Below are 24,718 nucleotides of genomic sequence, written 5' to 3' on the forward strand. Positions count from 1 at the left end.
AAAAGATAAATATATAGATACCTTGCACGACTGCTAAACTTTTTTTCTTAAATTCCAGTGAGTTCCAGCCAAAATCAGCAAGCACTACATTTTCAATAAAGTAAATTCATAGATTTATTTCTATATACATTTTAATAGTTTAAACATAGTGGCTAAAAAGGTGCAAAGACAGAGAACTAATGTAGTACTCAGTTGTGGAGATATAGTTAAACTGTTTTTCCCCTTTTGGGTTCAGATCATTTTTTTGGCGTGGTTAAAACAGTGTCCAGTGATGCATTTTGGCAGCCACCATGAGTCCCCACCTTACCCGCTGTTTAACAAGTTGAGCGTCTGCATCAGTGGTTATCTGGCGCAATTGTGAGTTACTATACATTATAATGTAGTTATTTTTATTAGGGTCATGCTTTTTAGCTTACAAGCCAGCTGGTGGTTCGCGACTCTATTGTGCATGTAAACATTGGTTTCAACTGTTTTCCAGCCACCGGAGGCTTTAAGCGGCTATAATTTCTTGGCACATGCAGTGATGTGTAGGCAGAAGAAAGATGCTAGACAAAGTAGCATCCATCTTTTAGCGGGGCGTTATTACACGCATTTAGCGGACACACCCACAGCATTAGAGCAGAGACAATGGCTTGATTTTTCATGATTTTGAAGCCTCATTTTATATTCTTGCTGATTTGTTATTAATCATTCAAATTTAGCATGGTTGTTAACAACACCCCTCTCTGTGGTGTTTCACATTTAGAAGACATTTATATTCACTTTACATTACTTTAAATTGATTTAGATGATTTCATTCTAAACAGGCACATGGTATAATACGTATAGGTATGAGGTGTTTCACAGTAAAACTCATTCTTATTAGGTTCACTACCTGTGATACTCAATTTAAATGATGGATTGACATTCCACTCTCAGTATTTGGACACACACTGAGTTCTTAGCAAAGTATTTACTGGGTTCATAACTTCAAAGTCGGGGGTCTTAAGTAATGCTGAAAGTTTGGGAAAGGCATCCCATTTCTTAATTAAACCACAAAGGAGGGAGTCAAGCAGTGTGTCTGAGACAGATGGGTGATCTGTATGTGTGTGTGTGTGTGTGCGTGTGTGTGTGTGTGTGTGTGCGCGTGTGTGTGTGCGTGCGTGGACACGTGTGTGTTGGATAAGGCTCCAGGAGATGAGAAGTCAGCAGAGTGGAGGAGAGCTGGTGTGAGCCGTCTCCACCACAGAGTGCCGGGTGTCAAAGATAGAGCGAGTGCTGCCCTCCTCATCCTCCACCTGGCCCATCTGCTGCATTCTTACAGAAAGATTAGCACGGATCTCCCCTCCTGCTCGGGCATGGCACTAATGGAGTGAGGGCCTCTGATAAGAGCGGGAGGGCTGCCGTGAGTGTGTGTGGACTACAGAACTCCACAAATGAACCCGTGCACCCATGCATGGATAGAGCAACAACACACATATATATGTAGAACTACCGTATATTTTCCAACACCTCATAAATTTATTTGCTTTTTAGCCACATTTACAAATAAAATGATAAATGTAGTTAAGTTTTATTGTTAAACACAAAACAACAATGGGCGGAAACCTCGAACATCCAAAAATTATCTATGAATGCTTCAAATGTTTTGAGAATTGTTGTAAAGCTCTGCCACTTCCCTCACGATGCAGGAGCCATGTGGCATTGTGTTGCCTCAAGATTGAAAGTGTGTATGTTTTTTTGGGAAAATCTGTGACGTTGCGATGCCATTAACCTGCAATTAAAATTTCAAATCGCAGCAAAACTAGCAGCCGACTGTTGGCCACTCATAAAAACAAGTTACAGGTTTGGGTTCGGCTACGTCGCTTGGTTTGTGGTGGGCCTTAGATACTCAAACTGCTGCGGTTGGTACTCCAGTGTTCCTAAAATTTAACCCAACTGTGCTGCCAACAAATGGGACCTCACCGATCTTGTAAGTTATTTTTTTTAGTACCGGAAAACTCTATAATGTGGCTAGAAGAGGGTCTGTTGCCTCTGTTGGACTTACCACAGCCCTGCTCATCGCTGTTGTCCCTGCAGTCATCGTAGCCATTGCATACAGACCAGAGAGGCACACATCGATAGTTGGTCTTGCAGTCAAACTCGGTGTGGTTGTCGCATCGATACGCCGGCCCCACTTTGAGAGAAAACACAGTAAGACCCTGTAGTGCTTTTTGATACATTTGGACCGTCAATTGATTTGTAATTGAGCTCTCAGTAGAGGTCAGACAGCCTTCTGAAATGCTTTGTGTTGGAAGTAGGAGGGTTTAGTAGTACCTTGACTTACGAATTTAATTAATTCAATTACCTTGCTCATAATTTAATCTACTGGTATGGTAAATAAGTCTCCCCAACAGTAACACTTATTCAGGCCATTACATTCATTCAGCTTATTCATTCAGTTCCTCAAAAAGAGTCCACCTTTGCCAACTTTAATGCAGTTCAATCGTGACTCTTCTTCTAGTCTCATGAATTTGCATTATCTATAATAACGCATTAAACTTATACAGTGCTTTTCTGGGCATTCAAAGAAGCTTTACAACTTCATGTATTATTCATTCACTCCTTCATCACACACTGGTGGTGGTAAGATACTTGTGTAGCCACAGCTGCCCTGGGACAACCTAACAGAAACATGGTTGCAACCAAACAGCCAACCATATTCATTCATAGGCACTGTGGGTGTCTTGCCCAGGGACACGACGACATGTACTCGGGCGAGGACATGAACCGCCGACCCTCCAGTTTACACTCCAGTTCCAGTGTGTACTCGTACTCTTTGCACCGCGCCACGCCACCCACGTGCAACACACTGGCACATTGCCCCTATGAGGACAAGGCGCACACAACCGGAATATCTCATTCTCTCCAATACAAGGCACACATACACACACACACACACACACACACTGTGACTGACATAATCTCGCAACATGACAAATCGATAATGAAATCCGTTGCCAACAATTTTAATTATCAATTTTTATCGATTTTATCAATTCGTTGCAGCCCTCGTTATTGCAGTACCTTAATTTCGCCATTTTGCTTTTCACTTCACTTGAAGAGCTGTGTATCTATAAAGTGCTGGTAAATTAGATTTTGGCTCACAACAGGAAACAAAAAAACAACCAAGCGATTGCTCATAACTCGAAAATTTGTAAGTTGGGGTAGTCGTAAATCAAGGTAGCACTGTATATGAAAATCATTGGGTATACTATATGAAGTCGATGGGTCAAACTTCACTTACTGCATTCTTCGAGAGGCTCATCAGAGTTGTCCCCACAGTCATCATCAGTGTCGCATTTCCAATTTTGGGGGATGCAGCGTCCATTGCGGCATTTGAACTGTCCGGGACGGCACGTCCTGGTGGAACAATGGGATGGGTCTTCATCGGAGTGATCATCGCAGTCATCCTCACCGTCGCACTGCCACGACTCAGGGATGCACTGCTTATTTGTACACTGCCACTGGTGAGGTTCGCACTGGTGTGTGGCTGGAGGGTACCATCAATTGAATGATAAGTTTAAATAACAATTTGAAGATTGTAACATTTGTTCGAATGTTTGTGTTAAGATCGGACAACTAACCACACAGCACAGGGTCTTCATCTGATCCATCGTAGCAGTCCCGCTTCCCGTTGCACAGGAAGTGTGGACTGGTGCAGTTGGCATCATTGCACTGAAACTGTCCAAGTCTGCAGTGGTGTGTGGGGCAGGTAAAGGGTTCGTCCGAGCCGTCTCTGCAGTCTCTCTGACCGTCACACTTCCACCAGATTGGAATACATCTGTTGAAGGCACAAGAAGGGCAACATTGTAAGGCCTTTTGCTTAACTTTTACACACATTATGTCAAAAACTGTCTCTAGGCATGATGTTGCACATAAACAAACAAACCCGCAACTTCCTTGGGGAAGGCAGTTGGATCTAAAATTATACAACAGGAAAGATTGCGCGACAAACCGTTCATTATTTGCGCATCTGTACTGGGTGCTGGTGCACATGGGAAGGCATCTGGTCACGCCTCCTATTGGCATTCCCAGGAAGTGGTCAGGACACTCGCAGGTGTGTTCCCGCCCCCCGTGACGGATGAGGCACAGGTGTGTGCAGCCTCCATTGTTCACCGCACAGGGATTGTTTACTATCGGGCGAAGAAGTAAGAAAAGGCCCAAACAATATCAGTTTACTATTGCTAGACAAATAAAGGACAAGTATTGTTATGCTGGTAATCTAAACCTGCCCCCTAAACCAAAATAAATATGTGCATAGGGTGAGAGAAGTCACAGCTGAACTCACCAATGGGCTGTCTGTAAGGATGGCACACGTGAATGTCAAACGGTCTGTGTGTGGTGTTTACCAGGACCTGACGACCAGAGCCGTCATATTTGTTGCCTTTTTCTACCGTTCGTGTGTTCCAGTCAGTCCAGTAAACGGTGTCCTCGAACACGGTCAGGGCAAACGGATGAGGCAAAACTCCATTGTATACCGTGTGCCTGTGGTGACCATCCAGGTTGGAGTACCTGAAACATCAAGACCAATGAAATTTTCATGGCTCAAAGTTTCTATTGCAAGCGACAAGGGAATATGGACTCACTCGATGTAGTTCAAATGTGCGTCGGACCAGTAAAGCTTGTCATTCGTGTAGTCTATGGTGAGCCCATTGGGCCACTCTATCTTGGAGGTGATGACCGCCACTTTGTTGGTTCCATCCATTCCAACTCGGCCTATGAAGGCTTTGTCACCCCAGTCAGTCCAGTACACATATCTAACAAGAGGGAACAATACCATCAGAACTCATATAGGATAAGGACAATATACCCCTGTTTCAAATGTGTAAGAGGTAGACCTAGTTTACTTAATTTAAATAAATTTCAGCCTTGGTGGCACGGTGGATGACTGGTTAGCACATCTGCCTCAAAGTTCTCAGGACTTGGGTTCAAATACGGCCCCGCCTGTGTGGCGTTTGCATGTTCCCCCCGTGCCTGCATGGGTTTTCTGTAGGTACTCCGGTTTCCTCCCACATCCCAAAAACATGCATGGTAGATTAATTGAACACTCTAAATTGCCCGTAAGTGTGAATGTGAGTGCAGATGGTTGTTTGTTAATATGTGCCCTGCGATTGGCTGGCGACCAGTTCAGGGTGTACCCCGCCTCTCGCCCAGAGTCAGCTAGGATAGGCTCCAGCATGCCCGCAGCCCTAGTGAGGATAACCGGTACGGAAAATGAATGAATTAATCGACGATACACAGAATACAACTAGTATTGATATATTGCAACAAAGTCATATAGGCCAATCCATTTGTTAGGCTCAATCATAGAGTTTTTGCTACTAACCCGTGTTTGGGATGCAACACGATGGCTCTGGGGTTCTCAAAGCAGTAAGTGTTATTAGCATCAACGCAATGTTCAGCCAGTTTTTTCACAAAACGGCCATCCAGTTCCGACACTTTGAGGCAATCCATTAAGCTATCCACCCAGTAGAGTTTCCTGGCGATCCAGTCGATTGCAAGACCCTCGCCGTGCAGAACTCCGCTGACCACCACTTCTCTGTTGCTGCCATTGAAGAACATCCTCTCAATCACTCTGCGGTTCAAGTCAATCCAATACAAGCGCTTGTCCACGCGGTCAAAGTCCATGGCCACCACACTGGTCAGGCCCTGGAGTATCAGCGAGTAGGCCTGCCCGTCCGTGGACAGGTTCCTGAGGTAGTAGCGGTTGCTGAAGATGAGGTAAGGCGAGATGTTGCTGTTCTGGCGGCAACTGTGCCCGTCCGGCTCCCGGAGGAATCCCGGGGCGCACTTGCAGACGTACGAGCCCACCGTGTTCTCGCACACCTGGCTGCACACGCTTGGCATCTCGCCGCATTCGTTGACATCGTCGCACGTTGTGCCGTCAGACATGAGGCGGTAGCCTGAGTGACAGGTGCAGATGAAGCTGGTGGGGGTGTCTGAACAATTGTGGTCGCAACGATGGATGGATGGGTCTATGCACTCATTGATACCTGGAATTACACAAGCACCAAAACAATATTATACATTAAATACCTGCAAACTGAGAAGGTCAAAATGACCTGTAGTTAAAGAGAAGCTAAACTGTTTCTTTTACATTTTGATACTCACTGCACTCACAAGCTTTGGTTTTGGTTAAAAATAACTCCGGTTCGATTGCTCTACTAGTGCGATTTGTTTGGTCAAGTGCGATGTCATGAACTAAACCCTTGTATGCAACATACAAGTGGACCGCGACAAATTGAAGATGAAGGTCTCAGTCCACCTGCAAGTGAACCTGGTGTGATTCTGGTCACTTTAGCTCAAAGACATTTTGTTGTTGTTGCAACTTTTGGGATCACCAAAGCAAGAGACCCATATGATTTATTTGGCACACTTTTTACATGAGATGCACTTTCTAATGCAAGCCACCCATTTTTTACTTGGCCTGTGCCTGCCTGTGCCTGGGTATTGAGCCTGGGAATCGCACTTGCACCATCTGCACAAAAGGCAGCAGCATGCCTGTGAATATGCTCATTCATCCAGGTAATTTCCTTCTCAGGGCATCGAACCGATCGCAACTTGACTGTTCTAGCTGTCTTAGAAGACATTTCGCTAATAATCCGAGCAGGCTTCATTTAGGACATATTTAGCACATAGGGTAGATAGGACAGCTCCAGCCAGAGTGTTGGTGTGGAATCCTAACTACTACATGTATTTATCTCCCAAGTTAGAGGCAGGCACCAACCACAAATGGTATCACTCTTTTGGGATGCAAAACGACAATCATTAAGATGCATTGAAGAGAGGCCTCTGCTCTCCAACAACAGTCATTTGGGTGGAATCCCCCTCGTTAATATTCCATTTCGTTGCAACAAGGTGGTAGACCTATCCAAGTAAGGCAAAGTACGTGGTTGTTTTTAATACACATGTAATTCTCTGTTTTATTTTAGTTTGACATTAAACTTCACCTCAGAGTGGCATTGAACAACTTAAAGCCTATTGTTTATGAATTTTTCACTATTTCCCAAACTGCTGTTTAGTGTGAATTGAGTTGAATTGAGTTCACTACCACTATACAGTGTTCTTATTTCAAATTTGCGCTCCCAAGTCAAAGCAAAAAAATCAACCAAATGACAGCTCATTACTTGAAAAACTGGGTGAAAAATTGGGTGACTCGTACCACAAGGCACCACTGTATACTGTAAAATAAAACCATAAAATAATCACTTATAAAAAAAATATCAATATAGCAGGGGCGCAACCTGTTACTGCGATATAAAGGGGAAACACTGTATATCGGAGACAGAATATTAAATCCCTGTCACACTTACCGCATCCTTTCTCATCACTGTTGTCAGAGCAGTTGTCGTCCCGGTTACACACCTGGCTCAGGGGGATACAGTGTCCGTTGGCACATCTGAACTCTCCCGGGGGGCATGTGGGCGGGGGAGTGTGGCACATGTGCTCGAGCTCATCCGACTCATCGCTGCAGTCGTTGTCCCCGTCACAGACAAAGTCATGCGACACGCATCGGCCGTTCTGGCAGGTAAATTGGTGCTGCTGGCACGGCTGGTAGGTGCAACCCTGTTCATCACTGCTGTCGCCGCAGTCGTTTCGCCTGTCACACCTGGTTTCGAATAACATCTCACAATAAAGTCACAATGCAAAGCAGGATGGATATAACTGCAAGGGTTTCTTTGGTGTGACCTGTAGGAGCTACGTATGCAGAGGCCGTTGCTGCAGGTAAAATCATTGATGCCACAGGATCGCCGCGTGCAGTTCTGATGCTCATCCAGCGCATCTGTGCAGTCCGCATCTCCGTCACACACCCAGTCTTGAGGAATGCACTTGCGCTGAGGCGGTTGGTTGTTCGCACAGGTGAACTCTGCACTCGAACATGTGCGGTTGGCTGGATGCAATCAGAGGAGTCGATTTAGAAAGGTTAAGCAGGTGACTATGATGACCTAGTTGTCACAGTCCGAACATTCCTAACTTTATTTAAAAAAAACATTCAGCCTGACTTAAAATTCTTTATCCATCTAACGCGGTTGATCCACTTTGTTTGAAGTCAGTCTCCTGCAGGGCTGCAGGCATCTTATTGTTGCAGAACACACTGCAGATTCTTGATCTACCCTGAGCTAGGAAGCAAGATAAAGGAGGCATGCACAAAGTAACAAGTGAAGCAGGAGAAATCAGGAATGTCAGATTGTCAGCTTCTTGGACTGGAGATTTTGTACAGGAGACTGAGATGTGTCACAGCCCAGCATCGTACACTCCACCACTGTGTAATTATTTTTCCTAGTCACACATTGGCACAGCCTTTTGTTGCTTGGCAGAATTAGCGTGCTCTAAAGCATAATAAGAAAATTGTCAGTTTCCAGTCACACTCACTATCTTATGGCAATCTGGGGCAGCCAGCAAAGAAAGAACAGACAAGAACATAGTCAAAAGTCAGAGCGTGACACACTACCCAAGTTGCCCCCTAATTCAAAACGTGCCACTTCTCCGGGATAGTGAGAATTTGAGTGAGGGGCACAATGGGTTTAAGAAACATACTGATACTGATGATAAATAGTATCGTGCATACCACAATTGTGCCTCTGGTCTTCATCGCTCATGTCACCGCAGTCGTTGTCTCCATCACAGATCCAGGAGGAGGCAATGCATCTTCCATCATCACAACGGAACTGATCTGCATTGCAGGTCTTTGCTAATGTGGCTACAAAGACAAAATGTATATCCATTTGAAGTTATGTTGCTAAAACATTTCTGTCAGTAAAAATATCGTACTTTTGGGTGAAAACCTTGTGTGTCCAAATATGGTCACTTGCATATTTTTTCACAAATTTATACTATTGGTCTGTCCCCATGTCGTGTCTCATTTTTTTATGCATTATTAACCAATTTAAAGTGTTTAAAAAATAGCTTTAGAAAATGTAGCAAATGTATTAACTCTTTTGAATGCTGAACTGTCTGAGAAGTGTTGTAAAACTCCACCACTTCTCTCAGTCTGTGGGAGCCATCTGATTAAGCTCCCTGTAATGTTTTGGTGCAGAAGGAGCTGGACAGCCATGAGGTTAAATGTATACAGATTTATTTCCGTCACTTAAACTGCTTAGTCATTTTATTTATTGCATCACTCTTGACTGGAAGACCTCTGTGAAAGAATTAAGGAAGATGATGTAACCACAGTTTTTGACTTTTGTGAAGTATTAAAGACTTTTTGTCTGGTCTGGGAGTTGGCGTGAACGTGAGACTGATGTGGATGGTTGGCTCAGGCGCCGTGCTCGTACCATTGTAAATAATGATAGCGTTATAAATTGGCGACTGTTTATTGTATTAAATTAGCGATTGAAAATTATTTGGGGTTGGTGTCGTGTTGATGTTGGTGCGCAACAGTATATGCTAGCAATATAATACCAACTTGAGTGTTTGGTGACTCAAGCTGCATGTCGTTTTTGATTCTCTGAAAAGTACTGATTTTGGAGATGTGAGGATTCTGCCCGACAGCTAACAAATGTATTTATGTAATTGAAACTTTTGTAATTAGCCACTACGCCCATTAATGAGAAAGTGGGCAATACGACACTACCAGAACATTAAAACTATCAAAATAGCTCCGGTAAATCCACATTCCCATGCTTGGTGAGCTATCTAAACAAAAGCCAAAGTGAGGCTCTGTAACCCCCACAGGACAAAAGGAAGTAGGAGGGGGTGCGCCACAGTTGAATCCAACACACAATAGGAGGCCTGGCAGACCACCTCATCAACAAAGAGATACACCGCACAGACTCACACTCTCCGCTGCATCACTCACCACTTCTTAGATGGGCGGACAGGCACTAACACACAAAAACTGGGGGAGGGGGCGTGATAGTGGTGGTGATGAGTTCAGACATACAAAGCCAGCAAAGGCCATTGGAGCCATTTGGGCTAAAAGAGATGTGTGACACTCACTGCAGGAGAGGGGTTCATCAGAGCCATTGGCACAATCAGCCCCTCCGTCACAGTACCAGTGCGCGGGGATGCAACGACCGCTGGAACAACGGAACTCACTCTGGGAACATGTCGATGTAGCTAGGTGGAAAATGCAGAAGAGTTCGACATCACTGAAATAACATCACACATCAAATAACATCAAGATTCTTAATTTGTTGCAACGTTGTCCATCCATCCATTTTCTGAGCCGCTTCTCCTCACTAAGGTCGCGGGAGTGCTGGAGCCTATCCCAGCTGTCATCGGGCAGGAGGTGGGGTACACCCTGAACTGATTGCCAGCCAATCGCAGGGCACATATAAACAAACAACCATTCGCACTCACAGTCACACCTACGGGCAATTTAGATTCTCCAATTAATGCATGTTTTTGGGATGTGGGAGGAAACCGGAGTGCCCGAGAAAACCCACGCAGGCACTGGGAGAACATGTAAACTCCACACAGGCGGGGCCGGGGATTGAACCCGGGTCCCCAGAACTGTAAGGCTGACGCTCTAACCAGTCGTCCACCGTGCCGCTTGCAACGTTGTATTGTTTGTAATTCCACTAAATGGGACAACTTGCAAATCACATGCAACAATACAGTCGATTTAAGAACAGAGAATACCTGTTAGATGAAAATGTTTGTTAGTTGGTATTAAACTCACCACAGTGAGTCGGACTCTCGTCACTCATATCTCCACAGTCGTTGTCTCCATCACACAGGTATGAACGTGGGATGCAAATGTTGGTCGACTGACACTTGGTGTGTTCCGGCTGGCAAGTTCTCTCAGCTAAACAATCAATTAATACATAAAAATATGATATAAATAAACAAATATATATATATATATATATATATATACACTACACAACAAAATGTTATGAATAATTATTTTTTTGCTTTTAGGTGAAATTTCAGGATGTTGACTTAAAGATTCACCAAGGATGCCAAAAAATGTACCTGGAAATTTCACACAACACAGAGAAGAGTGTTTTTAAAAAAAGCCTGCCTAATTTGAATTAATTAAAAAAAATAACTATGTCAAATGAGGCTCACCCTTGAGCTGCAGCACTGTGTGGGCATGTCAGCTGAAGGCCCAAAAGAAACAGCCAAATTTGATGGTGTAAAAGTGTTTAAAGCTATTTAGCAATTTAGTAGTACATTGTTCTCAGTCTTTGCACATGTTCAGTGTTTTCCTTCAAACATATTTAATGTAATTAGAAACAAAACATGAAAATGACTTTAATTTGATCTCCTCCAAAATTTTTATGCGCATCCCACTGTTCAGTGTTTCAATACTATTTCTGACATTGAATAGTCTGTTACACATGTACATTCAAAAGTTAGGAGAACTTCACATTAAGTTCATCTGTAAAGTTAATAGTGCATTCCTGAAAATGTCACCCAAAAGCCAAATATCCCTGGGTTTTTGAGAGTACTGTATATTTTTTAAATTAATTTAAAAATAACTATTTTACTCACGGCAGTTTTGCTCATCTGAGGTGCCGTTGTCATAGCAGTTATTGATGCCGTTGCAAACATAATCCTTGGAAATACAGCGCCCATTATTGCAGGCAAACTCTGTGTTGGGGTCGCACTGCCTGAACAGACAGCTGGCCTCATCGCTGTTGTCAGCGCAGTCATCATAGTGGTCACAGCGGTAGTGGTATGGCACACATCGCCCGTTGCCGCAGGTAAACACCGTGGGGTCACATGTGTGGAACGCTAACAAACAGAATGAGTGAACTGTCAGACACTTTGAAGAAGCTGCTTCTAGCACACATTCATTGAATGCTTGTTACCTGACAAGGCGACAAACGATGACAGGAACTGAGGGACTGCATGCAAAGATTTCAGCGATTGTGATTAGTATTGATTTGTTGCTGGGAGAATGTTAATTGATTTGTAATAAAAAACCAAGCATACACACCAACATAGTTGAAATCAGTCGTCTCTCCTAAGAAATAATTTATTTAGAGCGAAAAGTCAGAGCTTGTTAGTAGTTAGTAGGTTTTATATGACTTTAGTCCCAAAGCATTTACAGTGAGGTTAATTTGTACTCATACTAAGCAAGAGAAAAAATCCAAGCTAGAAAGAATAGAAGCTGACAAATTTAAAGACGCCTTACCACAGACTCTCTCCAGTTCATCGCTGCCATCCCCACAGTCATTGTCATTGTCACACTTCCACTGGGTACGAATGCAGCGGCCATTCAAGCAGGTAAACTGACCGGACTGGCAACGAGTCCCGTTATCAAGGATGCAGTGCTTATTGTCAGCGAGGTACCAGTGGCCCTCTGATGGACAGTGACACTCAGCTCCATTGGGCCCTAACAGGATCACGTTGCATGAGGCTTTTTTTTTTTGCTTTTTATTTTGGCAATTAATATTGTGCTGGAAAAACAATCATAATTTTTTTTTTTATACCTGGTGTACAGATATGGCTGCAGCCTCCATTAAACTGCTCGCAAGGACTGATACACTGCTGCTGCTTCCCACTGGCCAAAACATGGATATCCATCGGCCGAGACGGGAGGTTCTGAATCATTACCGTTTGGTCAGAGCCATCGTGTTTGTTGGCACGGTAGATGCTACGTGTGTTCCAGTCAGTCCAATAAATAAACTGTCCAAACATTGCCATGGCGAACGGGTAGATGGCCGTACTGACAATGACCTCTCGATTTGATCCACTTAGAGAGGATCGTTCAATCTTCTGTCTGATGGCGGAGCGAAAAATGATAGCAATAGCAATACCAATGAAGAACACTTTACACACGTACAATGCAGTGGACCCTTGCAACCCAACTGGTTTGGTGCAGAGATGGGGGGGGTACTCGAGTCGAGTTGCCAGTTTTATGACTAATGACTTGCTTGCCAAATACTTAAGACAGACTTGACTTTAGACTGGGTAGCCAAGAGACTTCACTTTGACTTGAACTACATGACTTGACAAGTCATCTCCTTTAGAGTTGGCAATCTGCATTTTAATTAAGACGGTTGGGCTTTTTTTAAAAGAAAGAAACGTTTAGGTGGGGTTATTCGCGCCAACCTGTCAACAGAGTCTGCATTGTTGTACATTTGCCAGTGTGAAGTCACCATCTTCATGAACAACGATGGAAGGAGCGCCAAAGATAATAACATTTGGATTAAAGGATTATGTTGTCGATAAAGTCTTTATAAAGAGGATGGAAACTTGCATGGTTTGCAACTGGCGCATTAAAGAGACAACAACAACGACGTTGAACTTCATCTGTCACTACAAAACTCACAAAGAGAGGTAAGCTAATTTAACAGTTTAACAAGCTGGTCAAACATTAAGTGTCAGAGACTGGTTTGGGACGATTAAAAATTAAAATGATGTGATTGTGAACATTTTAGTATAGCTAACATAGGTTGGGATGGTTTATGATAACTGTCAGAACCTTTCATTGAGGTTCATAGGCACGCAAAACTATATTTCTCTCGCTCTCATTTTCTAATGAGGCGAAGCGGTGTGCACTCTAGAGCAGAAAGTAGCACCTAAAATATCATGCCAACCGCTGAATGCAGAAGAAGTGCAGCGGCGTTGCTAGCGGCTCTGTGATAAAGACAAAGCTGTCGGCACGATGCTTTTAAAATTGAGACCACAGCATATGAAACATAACCTTTAATCTAATGACAGTGGTCACTAGTTCAGAGTCAGTGCTTCTAAATTAGATTGTTGAATTCTGAATACAGCCACATCTCTAGTTATGAGAGCATGTGCACGTAAGCAACCACATTATCTCCGTTGGTTATTTTTACTTCCCCTGAAAAGATTTCCATTTTTAAAAAATGAATTGTACAAGTCATGTATCACATCAAATGTGAAAAAATTACATTATATTTTATATTATAAAAAGCTGTACATTTTTAACAGGAGTGTGTAGACTTTTAATATCCACTGTAAATACTGTATAGTGATGGGCAATGGTGCGCCAGTCTTGGCTTTTGTTTAATGGTGTTCTCTTCTCTTGAGAACCGTAGGAGTTACTAGGATGCCACCACAAAGTACACAGCATAGTTTGTTCAAAAATAAAGTTGAGTTAAATTGAGTTTGAAATACAACTTTAAAACAATTCAGTGCAATAAATTAAATCAATAATAATCTATGTTGTTCATTTAACTTTTATAAGGCGTGAATACTTTTCTGGTGTTATAATTTGTGAAAAAACGTTTTTTTACCACTCCAATATATGTTGCGACTGGAGCAAGATTGTATGACTTGACTTGCGATTTGCTCAAACCAAGTAATAACTTGACTCGACTTGCTTGAAATTTAGTGGTGACTCCACTTGCTTGATTTTTCCCCACAGTGACTTGGGACATGCTTGAGACTTCAAGGTTATGCCTTGAGACATACTTGTGACTTGGACATATGTGACTTACTTCCACCTCTGGTTGTGGTGAACAAATAACTTATAATTCAACCTAAAATTTTAAGGAAACTCTGAAAAAAAAAAACATGCGGAACAACACTCAAGACCAAAAACGAAACGAGAGCAGCTTAGCATCAACGGAACTCCAACTATCATCAAAAGTCAAAGATAAGGTATACAATCGTATTTGCGTTCCAAGAGTCCACTGTATTACAAAAACTGATTTTGTCTGGTCTTACAAGCTGGCATCAGCCCAATATAGCCGCTCCTCTTCATAGTCTAAGCTTAATCCGTTGGGCCACACCAGACTGCTGTTCACAAGCTCTTTTCGGAAGTTCCCACCTAAGGTAGCACGCTCGATCTTTGCATGGGTTCCCCAGTCAGTCCAATACATGTATCTGTCCAACAAAATAGGAATCGTATCACAATATTCAAAGCAAAATAAGTAAAAATGTGCTACGTAAAGAAGCCTTACCCCCGGCAGGGATCCAACATGATGGCCCTCGGCCTGGAGACGTGGGCAATAATAGTTCTCTGAGATCCATTCACAGACATGGAACTGATGCTCTGGTTTGCATAGTCGCTGTAGTAAATCCTTTTATTTATCCAATCATATGCAATGCCATCAGGTGCCCCTAGATCTGTCGCATAAGCACAACTACTTAAGAAAAATCACTGGGAAGGACCTTATATCCAGATTTAAGAGGGTTGTCACAATAGGCAATCCGTGCCATGCTTCAGCACACTTGTTTAATGAAGTGATGAAACACCTAAATGGACCGAAGCCAGAATGTTTAAAGAGCACTAGTGGGATAGAAAAGGGAGGGGCAATTACAGCCAAGTCCGGCATCGTTCGAATGGCCTAGTGTGAGTACGTCCTAAGGGTTCAGAGTTAAAATGCCATTAAAGTGAAACTAATTATGTTTTCTAAATTTGACACACCAAAGAAGAGTGTTGTTTACAACCATGCCAAATTTAAATGATTAGAATTATTTTTTTTTAAACAAGCTTCAAAATTGTGAAAAATCAAGCCATTCTCTGTGCTTTCCAATGCTGTATACCATTTTTATGACCTGGAAAAATGGATGATGCTTCATCAAGCATCTTATACCGATATATACATAAATGTTTGAGGCACGTAAATATATACAGTTGAAGCCTCTGTTGGCTGGAATACATCCCACCGGGTCGTTGCGGGCCTTTTCCACTAGGGGCTCTCTAGCAGCCACACCAGCCCAAAATAATTTTCGGGGGTAGACATAGCTAGCTAGCTAACTGCATGATGCAATTGCGCCTCATGCGAACGAAGGCGTTCAAGTTCTTATAGTATAGTGGGGGAGGGATGACTCCCACCCCAAAAAAATGAAAAACAGTTGAACGCTATGTCTCCACAATTGAGTATTACATTCTGTACTTCTTAGTCTTTGCACGTTTTCAGCAATTATCTTAAAACATGTAAAATGTATTTAAACAAAAATCTCTGATTTCACTACACATGGTCTTAAAGAAAAATAAGCAACACTAGGGCCTACCTGAAGCCACCACAACTGGAGCTGAAGTGGGAGACGACAAGCTGATGTAGCTAATCTTGCTGGCTCCTGCGCCTGAGCTCTGAGTGAAGTAGATCCTTCGGTCAGTGAGGTCAAAATCCAGTGCAACGGAAGTACGTGGCACATTGACCACGGGGAAGGGCACGGCGTGGTCTTCTGGATCCAGGCGTAAGCTGCGCACAGTACTTTCCGTGGTGTAGATAAGATAGTCATCCCTTGACACCACACAGCTCTCGTTATCTGCTGCGAGATTCCCAAACGCACAGGCACATTTTCTGGAAGCATTGCCAACATCAATGGTTGGCAGGGCAAAGCAAAGGTGGGCACAGCCTCCGTTGGCCTCAACACAGGGGTTATTGTTAAGCTCAAAAGCAGTGAATGGCTGCATGCGCTGGTCAAAAATAGCAACATCTCTGAGCATGTTTATGTTGTCTCTAATGACAGCAGGTTGCTCTGTGCTGCCGGGCTCCTTGGTTGCTTGGAACACCTTCTTGAGGTTTCTGTCAACCCAAATTATACTCCCTTCAAACACGGTGATCCCGTAAGGAGTTGGGTAGCGACTGCCATACCGCACTACCTCTGTCTCCCCTCCTCGGGGGCTCACTCTGGCAATCATATCCAGAGAGTCATCAACCCAGTAGACATATCCAGTTTCCTGGTCCAGAGCTAGTCCTCGTGGGGTGATGATTCCTGACGATACTAAAATTGTGCGGTTTGTTCCATCCAAGAGTGCTCGCTCAATTTTGGGGTTCTGGCCATAGTCAGCCCAGAATAAGTATCTATTTCTAGGGTCTACCACAATGTGGCGTGGCATATCCACCTGGGTTTTTAAGAGTACCCTTCGGAAAGTAGTGTTCAGGCGAAGAACTTCAACGTATGTCTCCGTCAGGAAGGCATTGGTGAAATAAAGATTCCCTAGGTACAAAGTCAAAAAATGTCATGAATCCATCATCATCATCATCATCATCAAGCATATAGATGAATCTGACATATTTTTATTTAGTTTTCTCCGAATAAATGTAAATGATTGTAAATAAGGCCCAATGCTTTTGCAGAGGGTTAACCTTAATGCAAAAATTTACAACTTTCCCCTGTTAACACTTAAGATCCTGTCACTTTGAAGATCACGACTTTAATACAGAGCAATGTATGTATATGGTAAGGAATAAAACAGCATACCTGCAGCCCAGTCCACGGCTATACCACGTATCCCATTGCGTCCTATCCCAGTTGTCACTATACTATGTAATCCTGAGCCATCTGTCTTGATCCTTCTGACCCCGTTCTGTGCTATAACAGTACTGCTGAAGTCACACCAGTAGATGTAACCAGATGCCATGTGCATATCGATGTGTAAAGCATTGCGGCCTGAAAGAGCAAAATAAACCTGTTAGAAGCCATGACTACTTGGTTATTGGGGGGGGGGGGAAATAATAGCCATACATTGCTTTGCATGAGTTAGCATCTCTTGACACATTGGCAGTACTGAAGAAATGACTGACCTCGCCCAGCTACCGGCACCATGGCTTCAGAGTGGTCTGCCCCTTCGAGACTGAAGCCTTTGATAGCGGACAGCGTAGAGATGACAACGTAGGATTTGTAAGGTGCGCAGGTCATGTTGTCAAGGTTGAGTTTAAAGCCTGTGGCGCAGGCACAAGTGAACAGACCCTGCGGCCGAGGCAGGCACAGATGCTCGCACGCAGCCATGTTGTTGGTACAGCCGTTGGTTATGCCTGCAGAGGCTGAATATGTGAAGAACAACTATCAGTAATTTGCTAGAAACATTTGAGTTTTTTTTTTTTCGTGTACTCATTTGCCACAATACAGTGGTGTTTAGCGATACAGTACATCCATCCATCCATTTTCTGAGCCACTTATCCTCACAAGGGTCGCAGGAGTGCTGGAGCCTATCCCAGCGATCTTGGGGCAGGAGGCGGGGTACACCATGAACTGGTTGCCAGCCAATCGCAGCGCACATACAAACAAACAACCATCCGCACTCACATTCACAATTTCTCAAATCATATTTAACCATTGAAATGAATGGAAATGTTATCAATCCGTTCCATCCCCCCCCCCCCCCCCACCACCAAAAAAAAACGATTACTTTTGTCTTTTTAAGAAAGAAAATAGCACTCTATAATGTAGTTTTTAAAAAAAGAGTAATAACATAAATACAATTTAAAGAATTAAACAGTTTGTGGGCTCTGAGAAACCGCGTTCAAATCCGGCCTCGCCTGTGTGGAGTTTGCATGTTCTGTTGTTGTTCCGTGCCTGCGTGGGTTTTCTCCGGGTACTCTGGGTTCCTCCCACATCCCAAAAACATGCATGGTGGTTTGACTGAAGACTCTAAATTGCCCATAGGCGTGAATGTGAGTGGGAATGGTGCTTTGTCTATGTGTGTCCTGCGATTGGCTGGCGACCAGTTCATGATGTACCCTGCCTCTCGCCCAGAGTCATCTGAGATAGGCGCCAGCACGCCCGCGATCCTATTTAGGATAAGTGGTACTGAAAATGGATGGATGGACTCTTGATGCTAACAGTTAGCATTAGCACCTCAATGGAATTTTCCATTATGTTACCATTCCGCTGGCGGTCCTGTTCTTAAGGTTTGGTTGTTTTAAATGCACAATGTGTAATTCTTTGTTTAATGTTTAGTTTGATGGGTCACTGATGGTGTAGTGGTACACTCGCCGAGCTTTCGTGCGGGCAGCGTGGGTTCAGTTCCCACTCAGTGACAGTGTGAGTGTGAATGGCTGTCCATGTCTATATGTGCCCTGCGACTGACTGGTAACCATTTCATAGGGTAGTCTGCCTTTTGGCCGAAGTCAGCTGGGATAGGCTCCACCGGCCTGTGACCCTGAACAGTATTAGCGGTGTTGAGAATGGATGGATGTTTACTTTGACAGTAAGTTCAACTGGGAGTGGCATTGAACAGCTTGAAGCCTCTTTTTTAATTAATTGTTCCCTTTTTGCCAAAGTGTGTTGAGGTCACTGCCTCCATACAGCGCTCATATCTCAAGGTTACGCTCACAGGTCAAAACAAAGAAACCGTCCCAGTGACGGCTCAAATCTCGAAAATTAGGCAGATTGGGCCTGTATAAAAAATTTAATTACCCTCATATGAACAAAGAAAATGGATAAATGAAAGGTTTCTGGTTTTTAATATTTTGAATTAAATTCATGATGAAATTAACAATGTTAAATACATCTGTGATATTGTAATCATGATTAGAGCAGTTCTATCCTTGGAAAAGCAGAATGTTTGATACAGGCAAGTGTACGTAATGTTTCATCTGGTAAGACTTGCATTTTACTCACTCTCTCGATAATGGACTTTCAGAACTCTGAGTCCAGATACATTGTCCCGTAGCACGACCCGGTCGGCACCTGTGAACTTGTCCGTGCGCTCAATAACCTCAAAGTCTCGGTCGGTAAAGTATAGGAAATTTTGATAGATGGCTACACCGCAGGGGTGAGCCAAACCTGACACGATGGTTACGCGGTTAGTCCCATCTGGATCTCCCCGTTCAATCTATGGACATTCACAATTAGTGTCAGTGGTTGTCTTACAGGATGAGGAAAACATGTTGTTTGAGTGAAGACCAACCATGCCACTGCTTGTAACAGCCCAGTACAGCTTGTTATCTTGAATGTCCACACTAAGGAACTCGATGTGATCCAGGTTATTGGTGAACAGCGTAACAGGATTCAAGCCATCCATGTCTGCAGATGCCACCTTGGCAGGGATGCCACTTTCTGTCCCTTGGTCAGTCCAGTACAGTTTGCTTAAAAGCATGTAAAGGATGAAGGTCAGCAAGTGAATTTGTGTTCTGTACAAGTGGGCTAACCCTTGTAGAGCAATTGAAAAGGCTCAGCGGGGAAGTGCTGGGTGTTAAATAGAGCTTACCCACGTGCCGGGTCCACAGCAATGCCAACAGGACTGCCAGCACCAATTGGAGAGCCATTATTTGTGATGAGAGTTTTCCTGTACTGTAACTCCCCTCTCAGCTTCAAAACCTGCCCAGCACAAACAGGTCCAATTACTGTTCACATGGGTCACTTTTCTTTGTCCCCAATTTTACAGCATATTGAAACGAACTAAGGTTTCTGTAAATTGTCTCACTTCAATTGACTGTGTTGACGGATTGGTATAGTAGAGGTTTTCTGTTATCCAGTCCAGGGCCAGACCCACAGGTGATCCCAGGATGGCTGCTGGGGCAAACTCTGTTCTATTGGTACCATCTGACCTCACTCTGTGGATTTCACCCTGTAAGGCAAATAAGGACACATGATATCACTGTCAAAGGCAGATGTGTCCTGGGAATCTTGTGTTGTGTCACTTGCACTATATTATGAAACCAGTGGGTGACTGGGCATAGTATTTTTGGACTGTAACTCACTGGGTGCTCAACCCAGTAAAGGGTCTGTTCACTGTCATCAAAGTCAACATCGTAGCCATTCTGAAGCCCGGCCACAGGCACCATTGCATCATTGCTTCTGTCATTCGGGTTCAAGGAAATGCCATAAATGATGCTGTCTCTCACCACCACCAAGAAAGGATCTTCAACTACAAGTAAAAAGGACATTGAAAAATGAATACATTTTTATTTGTTTTCTTCTGAATTGTAAACCAAGTCTGTAGGTACACATTTCATGAGAGTTATTTTCTACTGATGAGTGGAAGTATGCTCCAGATTCTGATTTGCCTAGTCAGCACAGATTAGAATCAATCAGTTGTTGAGGGGCAATTTAATTCCTAGATAATCATTGGCCTCTGGGGAGACAGTGTTGTCTTTCATGTGCCGAAACCTGAGATGAGCTAAGTTGTCGACACAAGGGAGACTCTTCGGACTCTTAACTAAAGGCTCCTTGTCTCCTTAGGCCTAGAAAAATACACCTAAATAGCTATACGATTCCTATTATGTTTTGTATGGAGACATAGCTGGCAAGAGCACTCTAAGGAGACTATGAGACACATTAAAAATATGGGGGAAATAAGCCAGATTGACCACCACTTTTGACCAAATAACAAAAACTAAAAATGAGGAAATTTACTTTTAAAATTCTGAATGAGACATTAGAACGATATGATTCAATACAAGCTGTGTATAACATTAGGTACCCCTGCATAATGCAATGAGATCAATAAAAGAGCTGTATCAAAAATGTTGATTGGACAAAGATAATGCTCAGGTTTTTGTTGACATCTTAACAATGTGATTATAATTGTGCTTTTCAGTTATGTAAATCTGCTCTGCATCTCACTGTGGATTGTTTTTCATAATTTGACCATCTCATGTAAAAAAAGAAACATCCATCCATCCATCCATTCTCAATACCACTTATCCTGTTCAGGGTCAGTAAGTGCTGGAGCCTAACCCAGCTGACTTCGGGGGAAAGGTGGACTAGACTCTGAACTGGTCGCCAGTTAGTCACAGGGCACATAAAGACAAGGACAACCACTTGCACTCACATTCACACCGTCAGTGAGAGGGAACTGAACCCACGCTGCCTGCACTGAAGTCAAGGCGTATGCACCACTACAAAATCAGTGACTGTAGAAAAATAAGTTCATCCAAATAGCCAATAACCAAAGGCATTAAACCACTGTTTGACGAAATACAATCATTAGTTGAACACAGACAGGATACATACTTCTGGTACACGTGACTTGGTCTGCTGCCAGCGTCCACCCTGAGGGGCACGCACATGAGTAGAACCTTGGTCCGATGGCTGAGAGCAGGCAGATGTGAGTGCAAGGGTTCTGGGAGCAGTGATTGTTACCTACAAAATGAATCACACAACATTAAATGTGAGGAAGAATACATGTATGGAGACACAACTTTTTTACTTGCTCTCTAAAATGATTCATAGGGGATAACAAGTAGACGGAAATATAAAGTGTAGCATTACCTACTCCTCAAAGTGCCAAACCAATTTAGACTGCTAGCACAAGAGGTTATAATTCAGTGACATGGTGCATGTCTTGACCATACCTGCTGGCTGCCGTGTTGGGTGCACTGCCACAAGACCCATTGGCTGAGGGAGGTTGTAAAGCATCACTGTCTGGTTCTCCCCATGCCACTTATGGGCTCGCATCACGCGATTGATGTATCTGTCGGTCCAATACACAAAATCCTCAAAAATGGTAATTGCGTGGGGATGTTGAAGAACCTTTTTACAGAGAGTAGCAAAAGAAAAGAACAATCATTGTCTTCAAACTTGCGATTCAAAAGAATATGTTGTATGCATAAAAGCATTGGGCCACTTTACATGCCATTCTGAAATCTATTGATTTTTTTACAGAGTAGTAGTCAAGCCAAATAAAACAAATCCATTGTATCATCCCTCCAACACATTAATTGGACCATTCCTGTCACACAGGTGTCATTCCTCTGGCATTCGTCAAACCCAGACTGGTCCATCAGAATGCGATATAGAGGTGCAGCATGGAGCTGGTTGCCCATGGAAAACCATATACATGGTGTCCCAAAAGTCACTATACACTTCTTTTTTTCAATTTTGTATCAAGTATGATTTGGACAGATGTGAGGACATCAGACCTTTCAGTTTTTGTAAGCACATCATTCCCTTGCCATAGCTTGTCAATGACATTGGAGCAGGATTGAAAAAATTGCCTGCCTAGCAAGACGTTTTTCTGTCCCTAACAGCAATTCAATGCCAGTGTGAGAAGCTTTATGGCTGTCACAATGCTCCAACGTGTGGTGAAATTTATGCTGTCAAAGGTAAGTTTCTCAAAACAGGATCTGTTCTTTACAAACCACACAGGAAAAGGCCTGATACTACCATCACTGATGAAAACACCAAACCTCTAGCGCAGGCACTAGGGAAAGTCTATCCAGACGGCTGCACTGGAAATCATCCAAAAATCAATTCATCCCTCAAATGGGGTCAGCTCTCCCCTAAACTTTACACATTATGACTTGTCACAGCTTGACGAAAGCTCTGTCTGCATTGTCAGCAGTAAGGTCGCAGACGAGATGCTGCAAAACGTCGAAGGCCTGTGTCCGAAGGTGGCTGAAGGTTGTCGAAAATGGATGTGCTTATGTGGAGGTATACAGCTAGTTTTCAAGGCATTGGAACGTGATGGGAAGTCGAGCAAGCAAAACTGCAATGACTCTTTTGTTGATTTTTTTGCAATTTTTCGGAATTTCTTAAAATATTATAGTGACTTTCAGGACACTCTGTGCGCAACAGATTGGGAAGGAAGCTTGCTTTTATAGCAATAGGACTGGATAATACGCCCTGAATTCAGTAAAAGGTGTGGCGCAATACTTTTGTCAATACGATACATGTCTGATATTTGATTCATGTCATAGACTCACCAGGTCACTGGCCAGAACTTGTTTTCTATTCTTGCCGTTATAATCGCAGTAGTCAATGAAATCCAAATAGGCGTCAGCAAAGTACAACAAATTGTTGGGATAATCTATGGTAAGACCGTTGGGCCAGTACAGTTTGTTGCTTATGATAATGGTTCTCAGTTTCCCATCCATGCTGGCCCTTTCGATGTGGGGGTTTCTCCCCCAGTCAGTCCAAAACATTAGGTGAGCGCTGAAAAATAAAACTTTTAACACCAACTATTTGGATTATAGCACAGAGACATTTCTTTGCTTGCATAGCTTTTGCTCTGACCTGTCTCTTGGGTCCAGCACCAGGCCTCTGGGGTTGGTGACATTCTCGCTGACCAACACGGTTCGATGAGTACCATCTAGTCTGGAAACCTCAATTGTCTCCAGAACGTAGTCACTCCAGTAGAGGTTCCTGCCCACCCAATCCACAGTAAGGCTTTCTGTCACAGTCACTCCGCTGTCAAATATCTGTCGACACACATCTTTAATTTAAGCCAACATGTTTACATGCACAGTGATCAATTATCAACAGAAAGGATAAAAACTCACCACAGTTCGATCACTGCCATTTTTATGAGCGCTCCAGATCCTGTCCTGGCTTGTATCAGACCAGTACACCCGGTCAGTGACTGAGTCAAAGTCAAGGGCCACGATGTTGCGTCCATCCCGGACCAGCGAGTGTACCACGTTGGGCTGAGTGGTGATGAAATCTTGTATGATGTGATTTCGACTGGCCACCAACAAGAAGGCTTGACGAAAATCTGTTAAAAGACATCATATACTTTCTCATGTCTATTATCATGCTAATAGGATCGCTTGTTAGCTTGTGCATGTCCACTCATCTCTACGAAATGGCTGGTAAATAGATCCTGATCAAATATCCATCCTTGGGGAATGCACTCTTGGACAAATAATGAGAGCTATTGTGTTACAATTCCTTTCAGCAGGTTATCTATGTGCAACAGGCACGTTCCCCATAAACAGCTCTTTGTTGCGATAATGTCCTAATTACACAAGTGATGAACACTGACTGACATATATGTTATTTAACTTATCTAAAGGAATCCGAGCAGCAAGGGCAGACGAGAGGGAATAAATGGGCAAAGCACCCCTTGTAGCTCATTCCTGCAAAACTATAGTGGAGCGCAATAAACTTAAAAATGAGAAAATAGGGTAAAATAAAGTGCAGGATATGATTAGGTTTATGCTTCATCACCTGAGGCCTGGCGGCACATTGGCCGACTGGTTAGCACATCTGCCTAACAGTTCTGAGGACCCGGGTTCAAATCCGGCCTCGCATGTGTGGAGTTTGCATGTTCTCCCCATGCCTGCGTGGGTTTTCTCCGGACACTCCTGTTTCCTCCCACATCCCAAAAACATGCATGGTAGGTTAATTGAAGACTCTAAATTGCCCG

General features: G+C 43.4%; 1 protein-coding gene across 5 annotated transcripts in view; it reads right to left on the minus strand.

Moving 5' to 3' along the window:
* Positions 1-24,718, minus strand: part of lrp2a (low density lipoprotein receptor-related protein 2a) — a 61,515-nt gene that overhangs the window by 13,752 nt on the left and 23,045 nt on the right. For 3 of the 5 annotated variants that reach the window (XM_061692908.1, XM_061692905.1, XM_061692909.1), the window contains 32 exons: positions 23,853-24,064; positions 23,587-23,771; positions 23,277-23,505; positions 21,927-22,104; positions 21,586-21,714; positions 20,331-20,497; positions 20,054-20,197; positions 19,838-19,947; positions 19,538-19,715; positions 19,249-19,462; positions 17,430-17,669; positions 17,107-17,295; positions 15,910-16,842; positions 14,853-15,018; positions 14,617-14,775; positions 12,408-12,697; positions 12,110-12,310; positions 11,912-11,938; positions 11,784-11,819; positions 11,464-11,706; positions 10,646-10,771; positions 9,961-10,080; positions 8,591-8,722; positions 7,711-7,912; positions 7,335-7,630; positions 5,348-6,014; positions 4,608-4,778; positions 4,310-4,533; positions 3,977-4,154; positions 3,606-3,802; positions 3,266-3,511; positions 2,027-2,155 (listed from right to left, as the gene is read on the minus strand). In XM_061692908.1, coding sequence (XP_061548892.1) covers positions 2,027-2,155; positions 3,266-3,511; positions 3,606-3,802; positions 3,977-4,154; positions 4,310-4,533; positions 4,608-4,778; positions 5,348-6,014; positions 7,335-7,630; positions 7,711-7,912; positions 8,591-8,722; positions 9,961-10,080; positions 10,646-10,771; positions 11,464-11,706; positions 11,784-11,819; positions 11,912-11,938; positions 12,110-12,310; positions 12,408-12,697; positions 14,617-14,775; positions 14,853-15,018; positions 15,910-16,842; positions 17,107-17,295; positions 17,430-17,669; positions 19,249-19,462; positions 19,538-19,715; positions 19,838-19,947; positions 20,054-20,197; positions 20,331-20,497; positions 21,586-21,714; positions 21,927-22,104; positions 23,277-23,505; positions 23,587-23,771; positions 23,853-24,064 — 6,918 coding nt within the window. The remainder of the gene's footprint in view (positions 1-2,026; positions 2,156-3,265; positions 3,512-3,605; positions 3,803-3,976; positions 4,155-4,309; positions 4,534-4,607; positions 4,779-5,347; positions 6,015-7,334; positions 7,631-7,710; positions 7,913-8,590; positions 8,723-9,960; positions 10,081-10,645; positions 10,772-11,463; positions 11,707-11,783; positions 11,820-11,911; positions 11,939-12,109; positions 12,311-12,407; positions 12,698-14,616; positions 14,776-14,852; positions 15,019-15,909; positions 16,843-17,106; positions 17,296-17,429; positions 17,670-19,248; positions 19,463-19,537; positions 19,716-19,837; positions 19,948-20,053; positions 20,198-20,330; positions 20,498-21,585; positions 21,715-21,926; positions 22,105-23,276; positions 23,506-23,586; positions 23,772-23,852; positions 24,065-24,718) is intronic. The other 2 variants (XM_061692907.1, XM_061692906.1) reach the window with 1 other exon arrangement.

The sequence above is a fragment of the Phycodurus eques genome, chromosome 12, assembly GCF_024500275.1.
Source record: "Phycodurus eques isolate BA_2022a chromosome 12, UOR_Pequ_1.1, whole genome shotgun sequence".
Classification (NCBI taxonomy): domain Eukaryota; kingdom Metazoa; phylum Chordata; class Actinopteri; order Syngnathiformes; family Syngnathidae; genus Phycodurus; species Phycodurus eques.